Consider the following 22,042-nt stretch of genomic DNA (forward strand, 5'->3'; position numbering starts at 1 on the left):
TTTGATCCTTAAGCATCCCTAGTTTGCTTTTTAAAGAAAGTATTTCCTATATACAATCCCTGATTGCAAATTCAAGAAGTCTTTGTTTTCTATTGTTTCTTTAGCCCATGCCTTGCACGTAAAGCAGTTAGTCTTAGATTACAATTTTTCAGTAATGTATACTATCTCTGAAAGTTTAAAAGTTTTTTCACTTGGTTATACTGTAAATTAAAGATGTCAAGAAATAATGTTCTTGGTTTCATCCTTTATCCAAGTGCAGAGTTTGCACGTTAAGTAACTTCACTACTAGGCTACTTGTATATAGAGACAAATGACTTCACATCAGTTGCCTCAGTATCCCATAATGCAAGGCACATATCCTTACAGACATGTATAATGGTATGCATTATGGGAAGGGCCACTGACTAGACTGGTTTCAACCTTTATTGAGGCCTCATCAGTGGGAGCCACACCCAGAAGAGATACCAAGGTTGAAGTAATGCAGAAGTCACATTTCTATATACAAATAGTCAAAAGTGTGTCACACCTTATTACTAAAATACTCTGGATTAGAGATAGACATTGAAAGTTTTTTTTACTTGGTTATACTATAAATTAAAGATGCCAAGAAATAATATTCTTGGTTTCATCCTTTATCCAAGTGTAAACAAACAAAGTTTACAAGTGAAGTTATTTCATTGTATATTATTTTTACCAACAACAGAAATTTGAATTTTAAAAAGGCAGCTGTAGAAGGTATATTTCACTAGAGATGCTCCGAAATGAAGAATAAAAGTTTTATGGCTCCTGTGCTGATTAATTCAGGTCAAATTCTAGATAATTTACTCATATTTAAAATAAATAAAGAAAGAAAGGGGGGGGGGTGAAGATTATGGTGGGGGAAGTGTTCCTTGTAAGATTTATGCACAGAAAAGTTAAGAAAAATTGATTTAGAGAAACTAGAAAAAAATAACAGAACTTCAGCAAAATAAGAATTATCAGAGTCATTTCTGTTTTAAGACTAATAGTTAAGAAACTTTGGGATATAACAAGGATCTTTATTTAAGATGTATAATTCTGGCTAAGGTATAGGATTCTTGTGTAGAGGCTTAAGTGCTGTGAGGACATTATGTTGGAGGTTTAATGGATTTTTTACAACACTCAAAAAGAATTAAAATAGAATTTAATACTTCCTATATTTCGTCCTAGTCACTAGGACATCTACAGGGATTACAAAGACAATTAATGTAACATGCACACAAAAACTTACAATACTAAGCCCAACCACGTGGGTGACAATAAAGTCCTATCTAGGTGGAGCGCCCTCTAAGGGCAGTTGTAGAATGTTGGAGGTTTAATGGATTTTTTACAACACTCAAAAAGAATTAAAATAGAATTTAATACTTTTACAACTGCAACTGCCCTTAGAGGGCGCTCCACCTAGATAGGACTTTATTGTCACCCACGTGGTTGGGCTTAGTATTGTAAGTTTTTGTGTGCATGTTACATTAATTGTCTTTGCAATCCCCGTAGATGTCCTAGTGACTAGGACGAAATATAGGAAGTATTAAATTCTATTTTAATTCTTTTTGAGTGTTGTAAAAAATCCATTAAACCTCCAACATAAGGTATAGGATGAAAGTAGACATATTGAACCTATAAAACAAGTAAAATATTTAGGCACAGATTTTATTGAAGTGGTAAATTAAATATAGAAATAGAATAAACAAGGCTTGGTAACAAATTAGGTATAATATAAGCCCTTCCCTACTCTGTTTATTGGAGGCCTGAAGAGGCTTGAAAAAGTTCCATGTTTCCTGACTATATAAAAAATAAAATAAAATTGATAAAAATAGGGGAGGGGAATCCGTATCCCACCCACACTACAAAATGTACAATAGGTTTGCAAATAATGTTGGGAACAACAAAATAAAATATACATATAGACCCAGTTGAAAGCCTTGGAGATATTAAGTAAAACCACTTAGAATTTACCAAAATTTTCCCATATTTATCCATATATGGATGACATAGGTGAGCAAATCCTCTGTTTTGAATGCGTTGGTGAAATCCATACTGGCAGTCATTTATTAGTTAAAAACGTGTAAGATACCATTAGAGTTGGGTGATGATAGTCCTTTCCATTAATTTTGAGAGGACTGCAGTCAGAGAGATTGTGCAGTAGTTTTATGGTGAGATTTCTTACCCCTTGATGATAGGGTGGATGTGTGCTAATTTCCAGATTAGATGTCAGCAGAGTAATCACTTTTTTGTTATCTAATTTGGGCAAAATCCAATCATTTTTTAGTGAAAGGAGGCATTGAGTGCTGGGTGTTTAGAATGGTTGGGGGGGGGGGTTAACAAAATTATCTATGTAGGTATTTGAGTAAAAGTATGATGCCAGGAGACTAGCTTTTTCTGTTGGTGATGATGCAGTGTTGGGGAAAGTTGTGGCCAAATGCTTTGGGCAGCAGACCAGAATGTACTGGTGCCATTTGGGCATAATGTAAGTTTCTACTTACATTATGCCCAAATGGCACCAGTATTATTACAGTATTGATGCATTGATAATTTTCTTGCAGCTGCTTTGGATGTTCCATGATTTTTTAACTATTTGTCTTAAAGTGAAAATCTGATCATTGCAACCTCTATTTGGCCTAATCCAGCTTGTTCTTACCAAACTTCTCTTCCACAATTTTTCTTAGCCATTTCGTATAAATCTTACCAGAAACACTCAATAGAGAAATTCTCTTGTAATTCTCCCATCCAGTTTTATTTCCTTTTTATAGATGAATATACAGCAATCCCTCAAGTAGTGCTCCTAATGAGTTCCTTAAAACAGGCGCACTAATCGAATATAATAACCTGTGGGAAAAAGTATAATTCGTTCCTCAAATTTCTTTTCAGAACCTTAATTTTTTTATAAAAGAATTAAGATATGTCTCAAGGCCTAATTAAAGGAAAACCATGAAGCTGAAAGACAATAAAACATATTCAGAATATAAATTTTATTATTCTACTTCTTAACAAAGAATTGAGCTAACATAGTTTGGCAAGCATTTTGTTTCTTTTTTTCATACAACCCACGGTATGGCCCAATTGCCTCTTCTACTCTTCTGCAAATTTTACTGCCCTCTCTCTTCATCAGGGTCAGCCTCTAAGCATTGTTGCTTAAAAACTTTGATTCTACGAAAAATATTTTCAAATTGTTTCTGTGAAATCTCTTTTGGCTGACTATCAGTGGTTAAATTTTCTTCATATTCATGAAGTTCATGCCTGATGTTGGCAATTTTCTCAACAACATTATCCATTTCATTTGAAAAGCTTCCAAAATCTTTTGCACAATGTGGAAGAATGTGCTTCCAAACGGCTCGCATATTGCTAGCAGTAATTCATTCCAATATTGATGAATATTTTCAATAGCAGATTTAACATTAAATTTCTTCCAGACTTGTACTAATGTCATAATTCTCACCAGATGTTGCTTCTATTGCCTGTTTAAATGTTCTTCTTGGGTAGTATGCCTTAAAGGTTGCGATAATCCCCTAGTCCATAGATTGTATGAGAGAAGTTGTATCTGGCGGTAAAAATTTGGAACATAGTATGCATGGAAGTTGTGTAGTATGCCATTAAAAATAACTTTGTAAAATGTTTTAAATCGATAACTAAATTATTTTATTTCATTCTGGTGAGTGATTTTTTAAAATAGTTAGCCATAAAAATGTATAGATGGAAAATTTTTAAAATCTGTAATATTTATTTTTAAGATGTATATGGGCACACCAGTCGAATTTAGGTATCGAAAAAAAATGACACAGTAATCAAGGGATTACTGTACTATAAGAGCTCTACTCCAGGTGATTTGGAATTTTATCCTCTGACCAGGCCTTCTTGAATTATGCAGACTAGCATAATTCAAGCCATTGTAAAACTTTTATATCTCCATGTTTGACCCTTTCTATTTGAACTTCATCTATCCTAGCTGCCTTTCCACATTTCAGGTTTTTGATGGCACAAAATAGGTCTCATTGTGCAGTTCCCCATTCTGATATTGTCTGTTTTACTTTATTTGATACCCCCTGCCATTCAAGATTATTATTCTCATATTTAATATTGAATACTATAGCTACTCTTTTGTTTCTTTTATCAGCAGTGCATGAATATAACATCTCGTATTTGTTGCTCAGAAAAATTTTACTTGTTTTTGTCTTCTTCATTTTAGAAATGCCTATCATGTCGATCTCGTACTTATCCAGTTTTTCTGCTAGTTCCATTTCTTTTTCATTGATGGTGCCAATCTTGAATCTGATGGCCCTGGGTTGTCATTTGTTCCAGTAGCTGACTTTTTCTCTCTGTTTGCCCTGATTCCCTGACAAAAACAATGGGGGGGGGGGGGGTTGTTTAACCAGGCAATACTCCAGCCAGCATGAAATTCTGTCTTGGTGCAGCTTTGACCCTCTCAATTGAAATCTCAAGGAATGCATATAAAAATATTTTATCTGTCCTCATGTGGTGTGAATGTATTATTGTGGATCCTCCAGGAAGTACAATGATTCATTGAAGTTAAGTGGGTCCCGTTTATTTACTCATGTCTGGATATCTGTTATATATATATATATATATATCCTTGAATACATTCACAACACCTGATAGTAGCCCATTCTGCACTAAGCACACCCTTAGCTTCTGGGGGATAAGTTCCGTCTCCAACTCTTTAAGCTGAAAACTCACTTATTTGTACTCTAAGATCCCCTTGTAAACATGTTAGTTAGTAGGTTGATATATCTTCTCTCCTTTGTGTATTCCTTAAGCATTTGAAGATTGTTCCCCAAAATCTGTCCTCACTTGGGTAATTCCATAGACCTGTTACCTTGGTTATCTGCAGCTGGATCTTTTCAGCTCTTGCTACAGAATTCCAGATGTCTTATCAAGACTTTTATTTATTTAGCATATGATGTGCAGATCTCAGGATATTGCATACATATTACATAAAACAACATAAAAACAATTGTAAAAATCATATTAAAAGGGTGCAATAAGTTGAAATGATTAAACATTAAAAATCAGGAATCAGAGGTTAATCTTTAAATCTCGGATCCACTCCAGGAATTCTGGAGTCAGTTTAAAAAAGTTCTCTTTAGTCTGAAAATGAGTAGATAGGGCACTCAAGCACAATGTGATTGATAGTCTGGATCCCACTTCTGCATTCACAGTTTGAAGTATCAGACCATGTCCATTTATACAAGAGATATTTACATCTCCGTTGTCTTGTTCTGATTCGATTTAAAGTGGTCCATGCATATCTAGGTAGATCAAAGCCCTCCAGACGAGATGTTGGATTTGATATGGGAACTTGAAAATTGGAGGTATATTGAAGCCAATACTCTTCCAATGATTCGCATAGGTCAAAGTTCTGGTTGTTCATTTGTATTGCACTCCTCCAGGCAGGGTACTTGGATGTCAATCTTTGTGAGGCATAGAAGGAAATGTCTTGGTGGATAGGCAAGGAACTGTTTCCGATTATTTTTTCCCATAATTTGCTTAGGGCCCTGCGAAGTAAGGGATGGGCTATATTACTGAGAGTTAGGAGCCAATAGCCAGGAGTAGATCTTAGAGCACCAGAGATTATCCTCATAGTTTGATTCAGCTGGACATCAACTAAAGAAGCATGTGTGCTGCTCAGCCACACAGGAGCACAATACTCTGCTGTAGAATAGACCTAAGACAGTGTGGTAATGTGCAGTTTGTTGGCATCAGCATCCCATCAAGTACCAGCAGGTTTATGCATTATGTTATTACGAGTTTTTAATTTTTCAGCGATATTTTCTAGGTGATATTTAAATGTTAAATAAATAAAGCAGTGGGGTGAGAACTCACCCCTGAGGTAGGTCATTTTTAAATCTTAAAGAATTTACTTTTGGATTCATTGAGAGAGATACTTGTATCCATCTATCTGCTAGTATGTGATTAAGTAGGTTGGCTAGTTTTGGTGATGGGATAGTTTCTAAGAATTTTAAAATGAGACCCTCTCTCCACACTGTGCATAGGCAGCAGAGAGGTCCATGAATACCACTATTGTTTTCATTTGTTTTTCAAAGCCATTCTCTATGAAGGTTATCAAAGCCAGTATTTGATCACAACAACTTCTGTCAGGTTTGAAGCCAGCCTGTTCCTGAGGAGTTCTATTATGTATACTTGGAGAAATTCTGCTGTAAGTCATTCTTTCCAGAAGTTTGAGGGTGCTTAGCAAGGCAATAGGACAGTATATTTGGAAGCTATTGTGGGGGTCTTTGTCAGATTTTATGACAGCAATGATTTCAGATCTTTTAAAAATTGATGGAAGCATGTCAGAGTCGAGGATATTATTATCCATAGCAGTAAGCCATTTAATAGTTTTTGGACCACAGTTCTTAATGAATTCAGGGTAGATGTTATTGAGTTCAGCTGCCTTCCCAGTCCTTAGTGAGTTAACTGCATGGGTAAGTTTCTGGGAAGTGAAAGCCTGAGGTAGTGATGATGGTGAAGGATCTGTTTTTTAAGATTTTTTAGTTTTTGTTTCACCTCTCTTGTAGCTACTTTATGTTGAGGATATTTAGTCATTGAAACTATGTACTTTGCAACATGTTTTGGATCTATGGTGAGCAGTTTACCAAAAGTCCCTGTATTAGGGTTTCTAATCAGGGACCAAGCTTTTTGGGCTGGAGTGAGTAAAATTAAAATTGTTCATTGTCTTAATCCATTTGTCTTTCCTCGCATTGTCGAATGACTTCAGTAGCTCAGTGGCTACTATAGGGTTATTATTAGTAGAGAATTCTTTATACAGTCTTTCACTCTCACTGTTCTAGCCTGGGTAACACTAACTAATATAATCTCTCCTAAAACCTCTTGGAATGGTTTGTTTCGCAGCACCAATAATAATGCCAACGAATCTATTGTAGTTGTGCACAGTAGGCTTTATAAATCTTATAACGTATCAACATGTTTCTTAAAAGATTCCCAGTCAGCTTTAAGAAAATTCCACCTAGGTTTTAATACTGTTCTTATGATTGGAATATTTAGGCCTACTTTATAGATCGATGTTGGCTATTTGGAAAATTGTGTAATATTTTCCTAGAGATGGGGATGTGGCTGCCGTTATAGTCTGCAGTACAGAATCACATATCAGAGTTATATCCTCTTTCCCATCTAGAGGAGAGAAAGCTCTGTTTATCTTTGGCATCAAAGATCAGATAGAGGTTCTGATTTTCCATCCAGTTCACTAGTGAAGTGCCATTTAGGTCATGCTCTCTATAGCCCCAAAGGAAGTGATGACTATTAAAATCTCCCAAGATTGTTGCTGGGACATTACTTGATCAAGCCATTTAACTAAGGGAGGTTTATACACATTGGTTATAGTATAACCAGATATTATAATGGAAACGCGGTATGTGTCCTTGCTGATGCTTGGTTCACAGATCTTATAATTTGAAATATCGTTTTTTATATATGTTGCCACGCCATATTTAGGATGGTTTATACTATTAATCACATTATATCCGTGTATTTTCCTTTTCGTTAGTAGGTCTAGATTGTCCTTAGTGTAAGTTTCCTGTATTACAACTACATCTATTTGATGGTTGTTCAGGATCTTAGTAAGAACTAGAGCTATTAACGAGAGGGAAAATTGTTCAGGATATTATGGCTAAGTAAAAATTTAGCTATGTTTTTACCTTCTATATTTAATTGGCATATTTTTAAGAGTGAGCCCCATATTCTTGGTGCTTAGGTCTTCAGTAGGCTTATGTTGGTTATCTGAGAGCCTGTGTCTGTGAGGCCTACTAGGAGAGTACAGAACCATCTGTCACTGTAGACTATTTAGTGTGTTACCCAGGGTGTGCCACGAGGAGGCAGTCTGTGTTACACCTTATCAAGCGGGAGAATGCCTTGGTTTTTCTTACACATTAAGTGTTGTTTTCAACTGTCCAGTTATCAGATTCCTTAATCATCTTAGCAGTATGTGTACTAAACGTTGATTTCCTCTCTACTAAAACCATCTAGACCAGTGGCTTTCAAACTCTTGGGGACGACACCCTTTATGGGGGGGCACAACTCCCACACATATATGATATTCCATCCACTTATTTCATTATGACACTCCATTAAAAACACTTGCAACTTCCATTTATAAATATTTGTGTGTGCCATCAAAAAAACTATACGAACAACTTAATTTTACTAGAAAAAAATACATGCTAAGAAAACTAAAGTTCAGTATTGTTTAATGAAAAGCGGGGGAGGAAGGGTCACAAGAACTTTTTTTTTACAAAAACAAGGGTGTCATCTCTTTAAAAAAAAAAAAGTTTGAAAAAACTGCTAATCTGAACCACAACCAGTATCATTAATATAGAAGTTATTCCAGTAGCGAGGTATAGGAATAACTTGTGTACTATCACCGGGATCTGTGGTAGCACACCACAACTTGTGTACTCCCTTCCTTCCTCTTAGACTCAAGTATCCTATTCTTAATCACTTTTTGGTACCATACCTGCAAACCACTTGCCTATCTATATCACAAATTGATTTTGCATAACCATTTCTCTGAATTTGTATAACTACATCCTGTGGAATTCTATCAAATGCTTAGACAAAATCAAGAAGTACAGTGGTAGATCCACTCTTCTTACCAGCTCTGATGTCACCTTGTTATTAAGGATCAAAACCTACCTTTGTCTATAGACAATAGCATAGCTTGCTATCTACTTATTTTTGTGATTCCTAACCACATTTCCTCAGTAATGTTGTAACTAATAAGATCCTAGGTATAAATAACAAAAAATAAAAGATATAACTAAATGAAGTTATGCATCAAAATTGTTTGAACAAGAATTTTCAAGCATTTCTACAACTCTTGCAAGTCCCACTACATTCTTAACATCTGTATATCTTATTAATTCTTTCCTTATTTTTGCTAACATTGTTCTCCAAATTTTCATTTCCATTGCTTATATTCTTTTTTCCAAATGCATAAAATACAATTAGAAAAGTAGCATCTGTTCAAACTTAAGTAAGAATTCATTCTCTTGAAGGAGACTGCTTTCACTATTAGAAAATAAACATTTTATTTAAAATATAAGTAAGTAAAAAAGCATTGGTCTAATGAAACCTATCTTTTAATCTAGATATCCATCACCAGAAAGCACAGCTCCCAAGTATTTGAAATTATCAGCTTTCCTTAAGTCTTGACTACCAAGACTAGCACCATTAATTTGGACATTTTCTTTACTTAAAACAATGCACTTCCTATTCAACCCACATTCTGTCTCGCACTATTTCATTTGTTCAAGTTAACTCTTCAGATCATCTGTAGGTATGGCAGTTTTGCTTTTCTGGTTATCAGCAGTATCTAGAAATTGCCATTCATCAATAAACCGCAATGGCAATAACATTCCCTTGTCACAATTTATTATTACATGTAAACCGTTATGATCTTTCTATGCCATCTTTTTCTAGCTTGTCAAGGCTTTTATCAATTCCAGAAGTTCCGTGGGTGAACTTTTTCCAGACTCTCTCTTTCAGCTTTAAAGCTAAACTGCTCTTCCATTAGTTGGTCTTTATCCACTTTTTTTTTCACCTATCAAGTAAACTTTGTAACCCACAAACCTTCGACCTATCCTTGTAGGGAGTATTCCGAAAATCTGTCGACATTGTCACTCATTTCTCTCATCCTTTTGACCACCTCCTGTTCCCCAAGAAACCCAGGCGACCAAATCTGTGTGCAGTAGTCAAGATGTGGCTGGATCATAGCCTTATAAAGAGGAATGATAACTTCCTTATCTTTACTTTTTAGCATGTTTTCAAAATGTTAAATTAGCTCAAGTAATTCTTTGAGCTAATTCACCAAATTTTGCGATATGCCCTCTGAACTGCAACTCTTTGTCCACCATTATTCCCAAGTCCTTAGCCTCATCAATTTCCTGCAAACCACTGCCATCAATATGACACCATATGCAACCTTTTCAACCCAAAGTGCATAACCTTACATTTTATAACATTAAATGGACAGTCATTATCTTTTGTCCACAATGCCAATTTATTTAAATCCCACAAAATATCTACATCACCTTTATCAATTGTTAATCTCTCTCCAGTTCTGCATCATCAGCAAACAACTGAATATCCCCCTAAATCTTTCCCTATGTCATTTATATACAAATTAAAGAGTTGTGGCCCTAATACCATTTTTCTTTATTATGAGGATTAACAAAGTTAGCTTTGTCGAACTTGTGTAAATTCAACCCAAGCTCTCACTCCCCCCCTTGTTAACTATTTTCTTTGCATAGCTCTTTCTTTTGTTGAAAACATTTCAGTTGTGTAATCTTTATAAGTTTTTAATTGCTTTAACTCTCGTACCATTACCGTAATTCCTTTCTCTGTTTACTCTAAGCTGAATTGGTTATTGTTTGTAAGGTGCAAATAGGAAACTTGGTGTGTTAGTAGCATCTTGAGAGTAAATGAAAGCTGTTGGTACTGACTTTTATCTTAAGGAAAAGAATGATATTATCACAATGTTGCACATTTTCCATGCTTTTTTTGTTCAGTTGTAATATCGTAAATTTGAATATGTCAGATGAAATGTTGACATCATTCAGATCCTTTGGGGGGGGGGGTGTTACTGCATACCTCATTTTATTAATTTTTTTGTGGTAAACCTGTTAGCATGATATTCCAGAGAAGCCTTTCAAATACACTACATGATTATATAAAGCACACTGAAATTAAAATATTTCCTAGGTAAATGACAGATTAGCATGGAGAACAACAATAGAATCCCAATCATATGACAAAATGTGTGATGAACTACAGTGGGGATCTAAAGCCAGTTTAGCAAAAATGGAAAAGTAAGTAGTTTTTATATTCAAGTTTTTGTACATATTGAAATGTTTATATTTATACCCACCTTAATTTTAACAAAGTTTGGTGGGAATGGAGTCTTTAAAAGCAGTCTGATTTGATACTAAGCATTCCATTTTTCAAGGGATTTGTCAGCATAATTCTTATTTTTATGTCCTCCATATAGCAGACTGCTTCAACTCTCGTACCACCAGTGTAATTACTTTCCATGTTTCCTGTAAGCTGAATTGCTTATTGTTTGTTGGGCAAATACAAAACTTTTTTAATAATAGTTTGTTAGTAGCATCTTGAGAGTAAATGAAAGCTGTTGATACTGACTTATTTTATCTCCCCACCTTATTAGAAATAAAAACTAAGAAAGAAAACACATTTTCTTTCTTAGGAAAAAAGCTGTTGATACTACTGGCTTATTTTATCCTACCTCTCCCCTCTTTTCTTGTTGCAGTATTACTGTTTTCAACTAAATTGTATGTGTGTGTGTTGAATTTTCTGCTTTTGTGGTATTATGAAGAAAGATTTATTATTACTCTAGCAAAGAATAGACATGTGAGCCATAAGGATTAATTAGTTACCATGGTATCACACCTATATTTGGCCTCTTACCTCAAAATCAAGAGCACAATAATGTGTAGTAGTTTACTTTCTGCAGAAAATGCACACATTTTCTTTCTGACTAAGAAAGAAAATTTGTTTTCTTTCTTAGTTTTTATTTCTAATTTTTGGCATTTATCTTCTTTTAACTTTGTTATATTTTTCTGTTATTTCGAATACCTTATCTAGCTTTGTTTTATTTTCAAACACAGGTGTGTCAAAATCTGGTCCACGGTCGTGTTCAGTCTGGCCTGTGACCCAATTTTATTTTTAAAAAAAAATTATTTTATTATCATCATCAAATTCCTGCCGTGTACAGGATATGATAGTACTACATGAAAAATTACATCATTACTAACTTCCTATCTACAATTTTCCTCCAAATCAGTCTGTTACTTGTCAAGACTCCAACATTATCAGATCTTATATTTTTATCATCTAAGGCACTTTGTACCATATCAATCCACCTATATCTTGGTCTTCCTCTGGGTCGTTTTCCTGCCAACTTGGCAGAGAACACTTGTTTTGCTAATCTTTTCTCTCCCATTCTATTTAAGTGACCAATTATTTTATTATTATTTTTTAATTTTAAATTACTCTGTTAATATATACTAATTTACTATTAATAAATACATATATTTATTAATAATTTATTATGGGTTAAAGATAAACTGTTTAAGGATTAACCTTTCACTGTGGAGCTGTGTTTACACCGTGGAATAGACGCACTAACAAAGCTGCATTAAACAAAGTGTGTATGTATGTATGTGTGTATATGTATATATATATATATATATATACCTGTCAGTGGTAGTGTACTGCTTTCACTAAAGATAATTTTAATTTTACAAATTACTTTATCAAAAAAATTTATATCTACCTAACCCCATTATGTGAAAGAAAGAAAAAGCTGATACTGAATGTAGAATGATGCCAAAAAAAAATGGACAGATTTATATATATATTTTTTATTTTATTTTTATTTATTTTTTATTTTTATTATTTATTTTTTGTCTTATTGGATGGTAAACTGATCTACTTGATTTTCAATAAATTAATTTATGTTGCTAAAAAGTACAACATACAATGACATTATAAAACTGATCATGAAAAGAAATTTAAAGATTTAATTGTGGAAAGATTCACAAAGAAAGAAAAAATGTTCAACTGTGCACTCAATTAGAGCTAGCTACCTAATTGCAAATGAAATAGCAGTTTATCAGTCCTTTTCAGAAGGCGAATTTGTTTTAAAAAAAATGCATGATGAAGGCTTCAGAGATAGTTTGTCCTGAAAAACAGTAATTATTTTCAGATATATCATTGCCAAGGAATACTATTGCAGAACATGTTACGGATATCTCTGAAAACTTAAACTTTCAACTTAGAATAAAGCTCATTCTTTTCCATTGATATTACTGATGTGGCGCAGCTTTGTATGTTTATTTAAGGAGTTGGTGAAGATATGTACTCATAGAAGAATTTGTGGAGCTTGTATCTCTGAAAGGCCAAACAACAAGGGAAGATATATTTCAATCTTTGGTTTCACTCGAGAGAAATTAAACATAGACTGGAAACATATTGTGAGTTTGACCACAGATGGAGCTCTGCAAATGGTAGGCAGTGATTTAGTGATATGTACACCAGTGATCACCATCACTGGTGTATACAAATTAAACAGCTGAGGACTGAACCTGTGGTACTTCACTAGTCACCTGCCTTCTACTTGACTCTCCCATACACCACTCTTTGATATCTGTTTGTCAGTTACCTTCTTATCAAATCACGAGTTTTGTATCCATCACCATTTTTTGTATCATTATATCATACATTGTGAAGTGCTATGCTGCAAAGCTCTCAAAATGGACCATGTCATTGATGTCGTGGTAAAAACAGTTAAATTTATATGTCTGCATGGCTTAAATCACTGACAATTTGATAATATCTTAACAGAGATTGGTATTCCACGTGGACTTCCATATCACAATAATGTTCATTGGCTAATTAAGGGTATCGTTGAAACACTGCTATGAATTGTTTGGTGAAATAAAAGTTTTCATCGAAATGAAAGAAAAATGTGCCTGAATTTGAAGATACTGAATGGATTCAAAATTTAGCTTTTATGGTTGACATTACTGGTCATTTGAATGATCTGAACCTAAAAATGCAAGGAAACACTAAGTTAGTGACTGAACTTTCTTCATTGAAGCATTTGAGATCAAGTTTGAGCTTTGTGCTGATCAAATGTTGAAAGGGGATTTATTTCACTTTGCTACCTTGAAATCACTTGAATATTCTCCCAGTTATGAAGAAATATCCTTTGAAAAGTTCAGCTATGTAATTTCTGATCCTAAGAAGAGACTTTCAAAAAAGGTTCTTAGATTTACTTGAAACGAAGCAAAAATTCTCCATTTTCTGTTGACATAGACATTGTGTCTGGAGAACTCCAACTTGAAATGATAGATATGAAGTGTCATTTAGCTCTAGAGTATAAGTTTTCAAAAGTAGACATAAAAACATTTTATCAGTATTTGGGAGATAAATATCCTGAATTCAAACTATTTTCTGCAAGAATAATGTCAATGTTCAGGAGTTCATATGTTTGTGAGCAGTTATTCTCTCGTCCCGAATGCACATGAACAAGTCAAAATATTGTTCAAGATAATTGATGACCATTTAAACATGATGATGATGACAGTCTCAACCACCAAGTCCTTCTCTCCAAACTGATATTTTGGTAGAGAAGAAGAGAAGCCAAATTTTGGGAAGCTGTAGCAAAAATTAAAGTAAAAAAAACTTTGTCTACATAAAAAAAATTACAAAAAAAAATTTTTTTTGTTGATTATTATGTACCAATACTATGAATAGGGTTTTTAGTAATAATTGGCCTTATCTAGCCTATGAGATATAGTTTATGCTTCAACCCAGCCTGCAAAGTCAAATGACTTTGATACCCTTAGTCTAACAATTCCTCAACTCCAGATGGTATTACAATAACTGTAATAATTACTAGTTATTTAAAGTGAAGCAAATTGCATTTAGTAGAGAGCTTTCTATGTAACTTTTATTGGCAAATAGAAATCTTTGTACCAAGACTTCTGTGATTGCTAACTTGAATGGATTCAAATTGATTGGCCAGTTATTTTGGATTTATGGCTTGAAAAAAAAAAAATAAATAAAATTAAAATATCCAAAAGTTTTGATGAGCTCAGTTGTTTCTTTAAAGACTATATATATCATGGACAGAGATTTTCTGTCCATGGTAATCTTCATTGACTTGCTCTTCTCAGCTTTGCATCACCAGCAAACAACAAAATATTTCTCTTTAAATCATTTCCTGTATCACTGGTGGACAAAATAAACAGCTGAAGACTGAACCTTGTGGTACTTCACTAATCACTGCCTTCTACCCGACTTGACTCTCCCATACACCACTCTTTGATATATCTCTGTCAGTTACCTTCTTATCAAATCACGAGTTTTGTATCCATCCCCCATGTACTCCAATTTATGCAACAGTTCCATGTGCAATCCTGTCTAATGCCTTTGCAAAGTTCAGTAATATTGCTGGGTAGTAGCCATTTCTTTTACTAAGTCAGTTATAACTTTATCTATAAAAAGTAAGCAAATTACTTAGGTAAGACCTTCTTCACAAAACCATGTTGTCCCCTATTATAAAGTATCATATTCTAATACCCACTTCTAAATTTTGTCTTGTTACAAACTTCCTCAATACCTTAACTACCACTCTTGAGATACTGATTGACCTGTAATTTGCAACTTCTGTCTCAGAGCCTCCTTTAAGCAGTTGCAACTGTTGTTTTCTTTCCACTCTGTTGGCACATTACCAGAACTGAGGCTTAAATTAAACAGTTTGGTCAGAGGAAGTGCCAGTTCTCTTGCATGTTGTCATAATATGATGTGCCATCTAATCCCATGGCAGTGTTTGTATTGAGGTTTTGAAGTTTTGTAAGCACCTGCAGTTTATCTACATGTATTACCATCAGTCACTGTCACATCTGGCACTGGAATATCTTCACATGTATGGCACAGAACATACTTGCAAAATAGTCATTCAGTAATTCAACTATTTGATTTGCTTCTGTTGTTATGGAAGAATACCTTGTTAGTCATTCTGTCTTTGGCCTTCCTTACCATGCAGGTCACCTTCTTGCATTTGTCTTGTGCTGATCATTTTTTTCTTGCTATTCCTTTCACACCATTTTCTATAACTCCTGCTTAATGATATTCATCCATTTAATATCTTCTGACTGATCCTCCTTACTCTGGGTATACAGTCTGGTACTGCTTTTTTCAAATACCCTTTGACCATCTCTCCCTCTCCAAATTCTTATGCACTGCTCTAAGCTGGCTCCTCAGCATGTCATAATCACTTGCTTTGTAATTCCACATATATCCCTTAACAGAAAATTCTACATGTTTTGCAGTCTCCCAGGGTCAAGGCTACATTGATTACTGCTAGTCCTTTGATGGTGTGTTTGGATCCGGTACTCTTGACTGTTTTCTCTCCAATTATCTCTTAGCAGCTGTATAAATTCCATTAACTTTCCTGCCTGTGACCATTCCTCCTTCCAGCCTGTCTTCCATTGTTTTTCCCCATAATAATTACTGATCTTGCACCCATTGTGATAATTTCATAACATATGCTTCCACAGTCTCCCTTGTCCTATGGTCTTATCCTATGACTATTGTTTTCCATCAACTGAGTCTCACTAATTCCTTGTAACTTTTGACCAAATTGAACTAACCAACCAAAAATCCTTCGCCCATATTCTGAATACATCTGGTTTAGATTTTTAGAAGTTTTCACAAAATGAATAGCCTGTATACTGCTATAATTTTACAACAGAGGACTCATAAGGACAACGGGAATAGTTTGTTGTGGTGGATTTTCTTTAGAATAGCATTATTCCTATAGAACTTGAGTCTTGGCTGTTTCAGGAGTGTGTTATGACATTATTTGCTTTAGTGGGAATCAGCTGTATCTTTTTTTTTGGGGGGGGGGAGTACATAATGAGATTTCAGTTCTTTGAGTTCTGATAGCTAAGAAGCAAATTTGTAAATTTTTTGTCTTTTTTTTTTATGTCAATTAAGATGAAAAAATATATTTATATATTTTTCCTGTGTGTGTGTGTGTGTGTGTGTGTGTGTGTGTGTGTGTGTGTGTGTGTGTGTGTGTGTGTGTGTGTGTGTGTGTGTGTGTGTGTGTGTTTTTCTACACTTAAAAAGACCACAAGTATTATTTGGTTGCTTTCCAGTGTATTTATTTACTTCAAACAAAAAATTGGTTTTTCCCAAAACTTAAAACAGGTCTTGTATATTACATTCATTTAGTTTCATTATTATTTTTATGGCTATTTTTCCTGCTTTCGTTTAGGAGTGCCCCTTTTTTAATGTCATTGGTTTTTTACTCAAGAATTCTTAGGGCATTGCAGATGTATTTTAGATACAGCAGATATGTGTAGAATAATAGAAGAAAATTCGCACATACCTTTTCTTGGATGTTGTTACTTGTCTTTTTTCTGCGATGTACATATTTCTGCTGTTATGGTGTTAACGGGAGGAGTGGGGGCAATGTGGGAGAAATAAATTTGAAAAAATCCATTTTTTTTTTTTTTTTTATATATATATATATATATAATATATACATATTTTATTGTTTTTAAAGATGGGAAAGAGATGAAAAGGGGGACTGAAATACGTGGACCAACACACATCACAAGCGTCCCTTAACAGTTGCAGCAACAGACTAAAATTCACCATAGAAACCGAACAGAACAAATCCATCAATTTCCTAAACCTGACATTAATCAGAACAAACAACAAAATAGCCACGAAAATATACGACAAACCCACGCATATCGGTAGCTACCTCCATTTCAACTCATACCATCCATATTGTGGTAAAAAACCAGTCATCCTATCACAATTTATAAATACTTACAAGTTTTCAACTAACAGTAATTATCTCAACACAGAAATAAAAAAAATTAACACAGATTTTTAAAAATCTCAACTATTCGACACAACTAATAAATTACACAAACAGGACAGCAAAAACCTGTCAGAACAATCCAACAACTAAAACAAACTTCTCAATACAAAAAAAGTTATCAAACTGCCATACATCAAGAACATATACAAAGCCTACAAATACATTTTCAAACATACTGTTACACCTGATATCTTAGGAATATAGTATTCTCAGCTATCATGGTGTAACATGAAGAATAAATATCATAAATTAAAACCCCTGCATAAAAAAATGAATTATTTAATGGAAAATTTCTTGCATCCAGTAATATGTATAAAACGTAAGGGTTGTTGTTAAAGTAGCTGATAAAGGAAGGAATGTATTAATATTGTAATATGACTAAAAATAAGGAATTCTAACAAAATAAGTAGCTAACAAAGGAAAGTATAGATTAATATTGTAATACGATTAAAAATTAGAGAGTTAAGTAAATAAGTAGAAAGGGGCGAGTCATAAAATACGTTATGTGAGAGATTAAGTTATTAAGTAGAATTCATAGAAAAAGGTTTGAAAGGGGATTAAGTCAGGCTAGCACAAGAAAAGCAAAGCTATCGCTTAGGGCCGATCCCCGGGTTGAAACATTGAGAACAGGCCTGCCGATCAAATGACGTTTGGCGAGAAAACGCCACCCTAATTGGTCGATGATTAAAAAAACAAGTAGAAGGAGGAGAAAGGAAGTAAGAAAAGATGCCGTTAGGGGAGCAGCTATAAAAGGGTTGGTAACCCATGGGGGAGGACGCTTTTTGGATAGTCACTTTTGGCCTTGGAGTTTGGTTTTGGTTTTGGTGGAGTTCACGGGGTTTTCCTGAGTGGCGACAGGGGTGATATCTCCTCGTCACAACACGGAAACGAAAGTGAGCAGGATTTTGATTCCCGTTTTCCCGAGTAGGAAGCAACGGAAAAATTGCCATAGAGTCCTAGAAAAGGAGGGATCTTCTTCGTTTCGACGCTAGTGATAACTACGCAAAGCAGAAAGCTGTAAAGAGATCGATGTCCTTGTTGCTGATAGTAGAGCAAATATATGTGTGTTAAAGTATTCCAGAGTTACGAGAAGTTATACCAGAGGTTCGTTTGGAAAAGAATAAAGGCCCATACGAAGAGCTCAAGAAAGGTACTGTAAATCATAACCTATGTTAGCTAGAAATTTGTCTGTGAAAAGTATCGTGATTCCAATACAGAACTGTTGAAGTTATACTAGGACTTTAGTATATGATAGAATGTGTTATGTGTAGATTGACTAGTGTTAAAGATTTGTGAATGATTAAGAGTCCTAAGGTATTTTTGCATGTCTATTATATTGCACAAGATATTTAAACGACATAATTGTGTGTCAGTGCAAATAACGGTATAACGAAATAGTGTGAATTAAGTAATTACGTATCCTAAGAATTGAATGCCTAATGTAATGTATAAAATAATTGAAATGTCACAAGTATGTGTTAGCAGTGAATGATTTGTTAATCTACTTCAGTATGAATAATCAGATAGTGTGAATTGATCTAATTTGCTCACATCAGGTAAATTTATGAATTAATGTGTATGGCGGCATAATCACAAATAGCCATATTGCTTGTAATGATTTAATGTTAGTCCATAAGTATTTTAGTTTAGTATTTGAATTGTACCATGTTTAGAAACTTAATAAACCTTTTGTTCAATGATAAAAGAGTTGTCTGATGTTGCAAATCCAATGCACCGTTTAAAATCATCGTACCTAATCACACGGGAAATTTAATGTTGAGGAAAGAGATTAAGAGTCATGACTGCAATAATATTTAAATACTAAGAGATATATTCGAGATTGACTTTCTCCCTATTTATGACAACATAAATGGTGCAGTTGATAACCACTTGAAAATATTGTACTTAGTCACGCTGAAAATTTAAGTTGAGAATCGAGTTAAGTGTCACGACTGCAATAGTTGCACTTTCAGATATATTTGAGTTCTTTCTCCTTGTTTATGTATGTAATATCCTAAACTAAATATGCCAAAAGGTGCAGTATAAATACAAATATTAGGGGTACTACGGGGAGCAATAACTTAGATATTGGTATAAGTTTTGGTAAAATCTCGGGCATAGAAGTTAGAAGAATATAGATAAATGGAATTTGTAAGATTAGAGTAGAAATCATAAATTGGGACACAACAATACTGACTATAAACTGGTATTCACCACAAACCAAAAATTGGCAACGCGGTCTTTATGGGCAAGACTACAAGAACACTTCCATGACTGTAATATCCCTGTTCCAGAATATTTAAACACCAAAAAACGCAACATCAAAAAGAAAAATAGAACACAAAGTACAGGGAAAACAGAAATAGCAGTTTTTGAACAGAAACATACCCCTCAAATCGACAAGGTCATAATAATTGACAGACAAGACAACGAAACAATGCTTAGAATATCGGAAACAATAGCCATAAAATGTGATGAGAACTCAATCAATGTCCACTGACCCTACATAATCTCCAACTGTTGGAAGTGCCATAACAGAAAAATCCCCTTCCCCAAAAAAAACAATTTCCATTTTTCAGTTCCCTTTTTCATCTCTTTCCCACACTACAAAAAAAGTGCTCTGCCCACCCTTAAAAATAATATATGTATATATTATATTAAAAAACCCAATTTTTTCATATTAATTTCTCCTACATTGTCTAACTCCCCCTGTTAACACCATAACAGCAGAAATATGCACATCGCAGAAAAAGACATGCAACAACAACCAAGAAAAGGTATGTGTGAATTTTCTTCTATTATTTTGCATATATTTGTCTCTAAAATACATCTGCAATGCCCTAAGAATTCTTGAGTAAAAATCCAATAACATTAAAAAAAGCACACTTCTAAATGAAAGCAGGCAGAATAACCAAAGAAATAATAGTTTTTAAGAGGAATAACATGGGAGTTTTCCCAGAAATAATACCTATATTTAGTTTCATAAATTGAGACGAGAATTATAATAAAAAAAGTTTAATATAAAAATTATATAATTATATTAAATAATGACCAACTGAGGACTATAGTGAGTTCATCAGTTGCTAGATGAGAAGAATATTGAGAGTGCATGAGAAGCATTTAAAAAAAAAAAAAAATACTTAAATGAACAATATCAGAATGTGTCCCAAGAGGTCAAAGAATAAATAGGGTAGGAGTCAAATGGATGTGTAATCTTATCAAGCAAGAGATCAATAAGAAAAAGATGATGTTGAAAGAATAAATTCATAAAGGATGATATCTGTTATGAATATTATAAACAACAGGCCAGAAGAGTCACATCTGTTGTATGGAAAGCTAAGTCTGAGTATGAACAGAAACTGGCTCTGCAAGCTAAAGATAGCCCCAAAGAATTCTTCTTTGCAATGAAAAGCATGGAGTTTCTAAGGGAAGGTCATGTTTTAGCAACTTGCTCCCATTCTATACTCCACATTACCATGGAGCTAAACAAGGGATGTGGATTCATCATGATACTTGTGGATTTTGCCAAGTCTTGTGACAGAATGCCTCATAGTAGACTTGCATAAATTGGAGGATATGAGTTTGGATTTGGATTATAAAATATTAGCATGGATAAGATGGTGACTGATTGCATAGCAAAAAATAGTATACAGGGAATGTGAGTCTGCAAAATTTTAGGTAACCAGTGGTACCACAAGGAACAGTCCTTGTGGTACACCACTTATGTTATTCAATCTGTACATTAATGACATTGGGAAGGATTTGACAGGTGATATTGCTGATGATGCAAAGATAGATAGGGTATTCTGGAATGTGGCTGATATATTTTTCCTGTGTGTGTGTGTGTGTGTGTGTGTGTGTGTGTGTGTGTGTGTGTGTGTGTGTGTGTTTTATTTATTTACTTCAAACAAAAAGTATGCAGTACTTGCAGAAAGACTTGAATAGGCTGGAATTGTGGGCATGGGAAAATGGATGTCAGTTCAATGTCAGCAAATGTAAAGTCATTCACTTTAATGTGATTAGATATCTTGTCATGTTATATTGGTATGATTATGCTAGAAGAAACTGATCGGGCTAGCGATCTTGGAGTATTAATAGATAGCAAGTTGAAATTCAAGGGCCATGTAGCAAAGATTGCAAATACAACTCAAAAGATAATTGCAGTGCTGAAAAGAGAGTGTTAAAAATTATATCAGGATTGTGGAATACTGATTATGAAGATGGATTGAAAATTTGTAGACTGCACACACTAGCACACAGGAGAAAGAGGGGTGATATGATTGAGACTTACAAACTTCTGAAAGGGTCATATTTCAGTAGATGGAATTTTTTATTTTATGGATGGTGGGGAAGGGACAAGAGGTCATTCTTGGCAGCTGAGAATGAATGTTGCTAATAAGGGGGTGAGGGCTAGATTTTTCTCTCATAGAGTGGTGCATGATTAGAACGGATTGATATTTGATGTTGTGTGAGCTATTAATCAACAATAGGATGATTAATGTATATTTATTTAAATCATTTCTAATTAAGCTGTCAGAATGGTCAGTGTATTTTATCAGTCAAAAATGC

The 22,042-nt window shown here is 34.2% G+C and overlaps 1 protein-coding gene across 2 annotated transcripts in view; it reads left to right on the forward strand.

The window, feature by feature from the left end:
- The window catches only part of Acf (ATP-dependent chromatin assembly factor large subunit), a 383,051-nt gene that overhangs the window by 233,000 nt on the left and 128,009 nt on the right, over window positions 1–22,042 (forward strand). For both annotated transcript variants that reach the window (XM_090399798.1, XM_090399799.1), the window contains one exon: window positions 10,750–10,856. In XM_090399798.1, the coding sequence (XP_090255924.1) occupies window positions 10,750–10,856 (107 nt within the window). The remainder of the gene's footprint in view (window positions 1–10,749; window positions 10,857–22,042) is intronic.

The sequence above is a fragment of the Typopeltis vanoorti genome, chromosome 10 (genome assembly GCF_054136105.1).
Source record: "Typopeltis vanoorti isolate ZY-2024b chromosome 10, IOZ_Tvanoo_1.0, whole genome shotgun sequence".
In the NCBI taxonomy this organism is placed as follows: domain Eukaryota; kingdom Metazoa; phylum Arthropoda; class Arachnida; order Uropygi; family Thelyphonidae; genus Typopeltis; species Typopeltis vanoorti.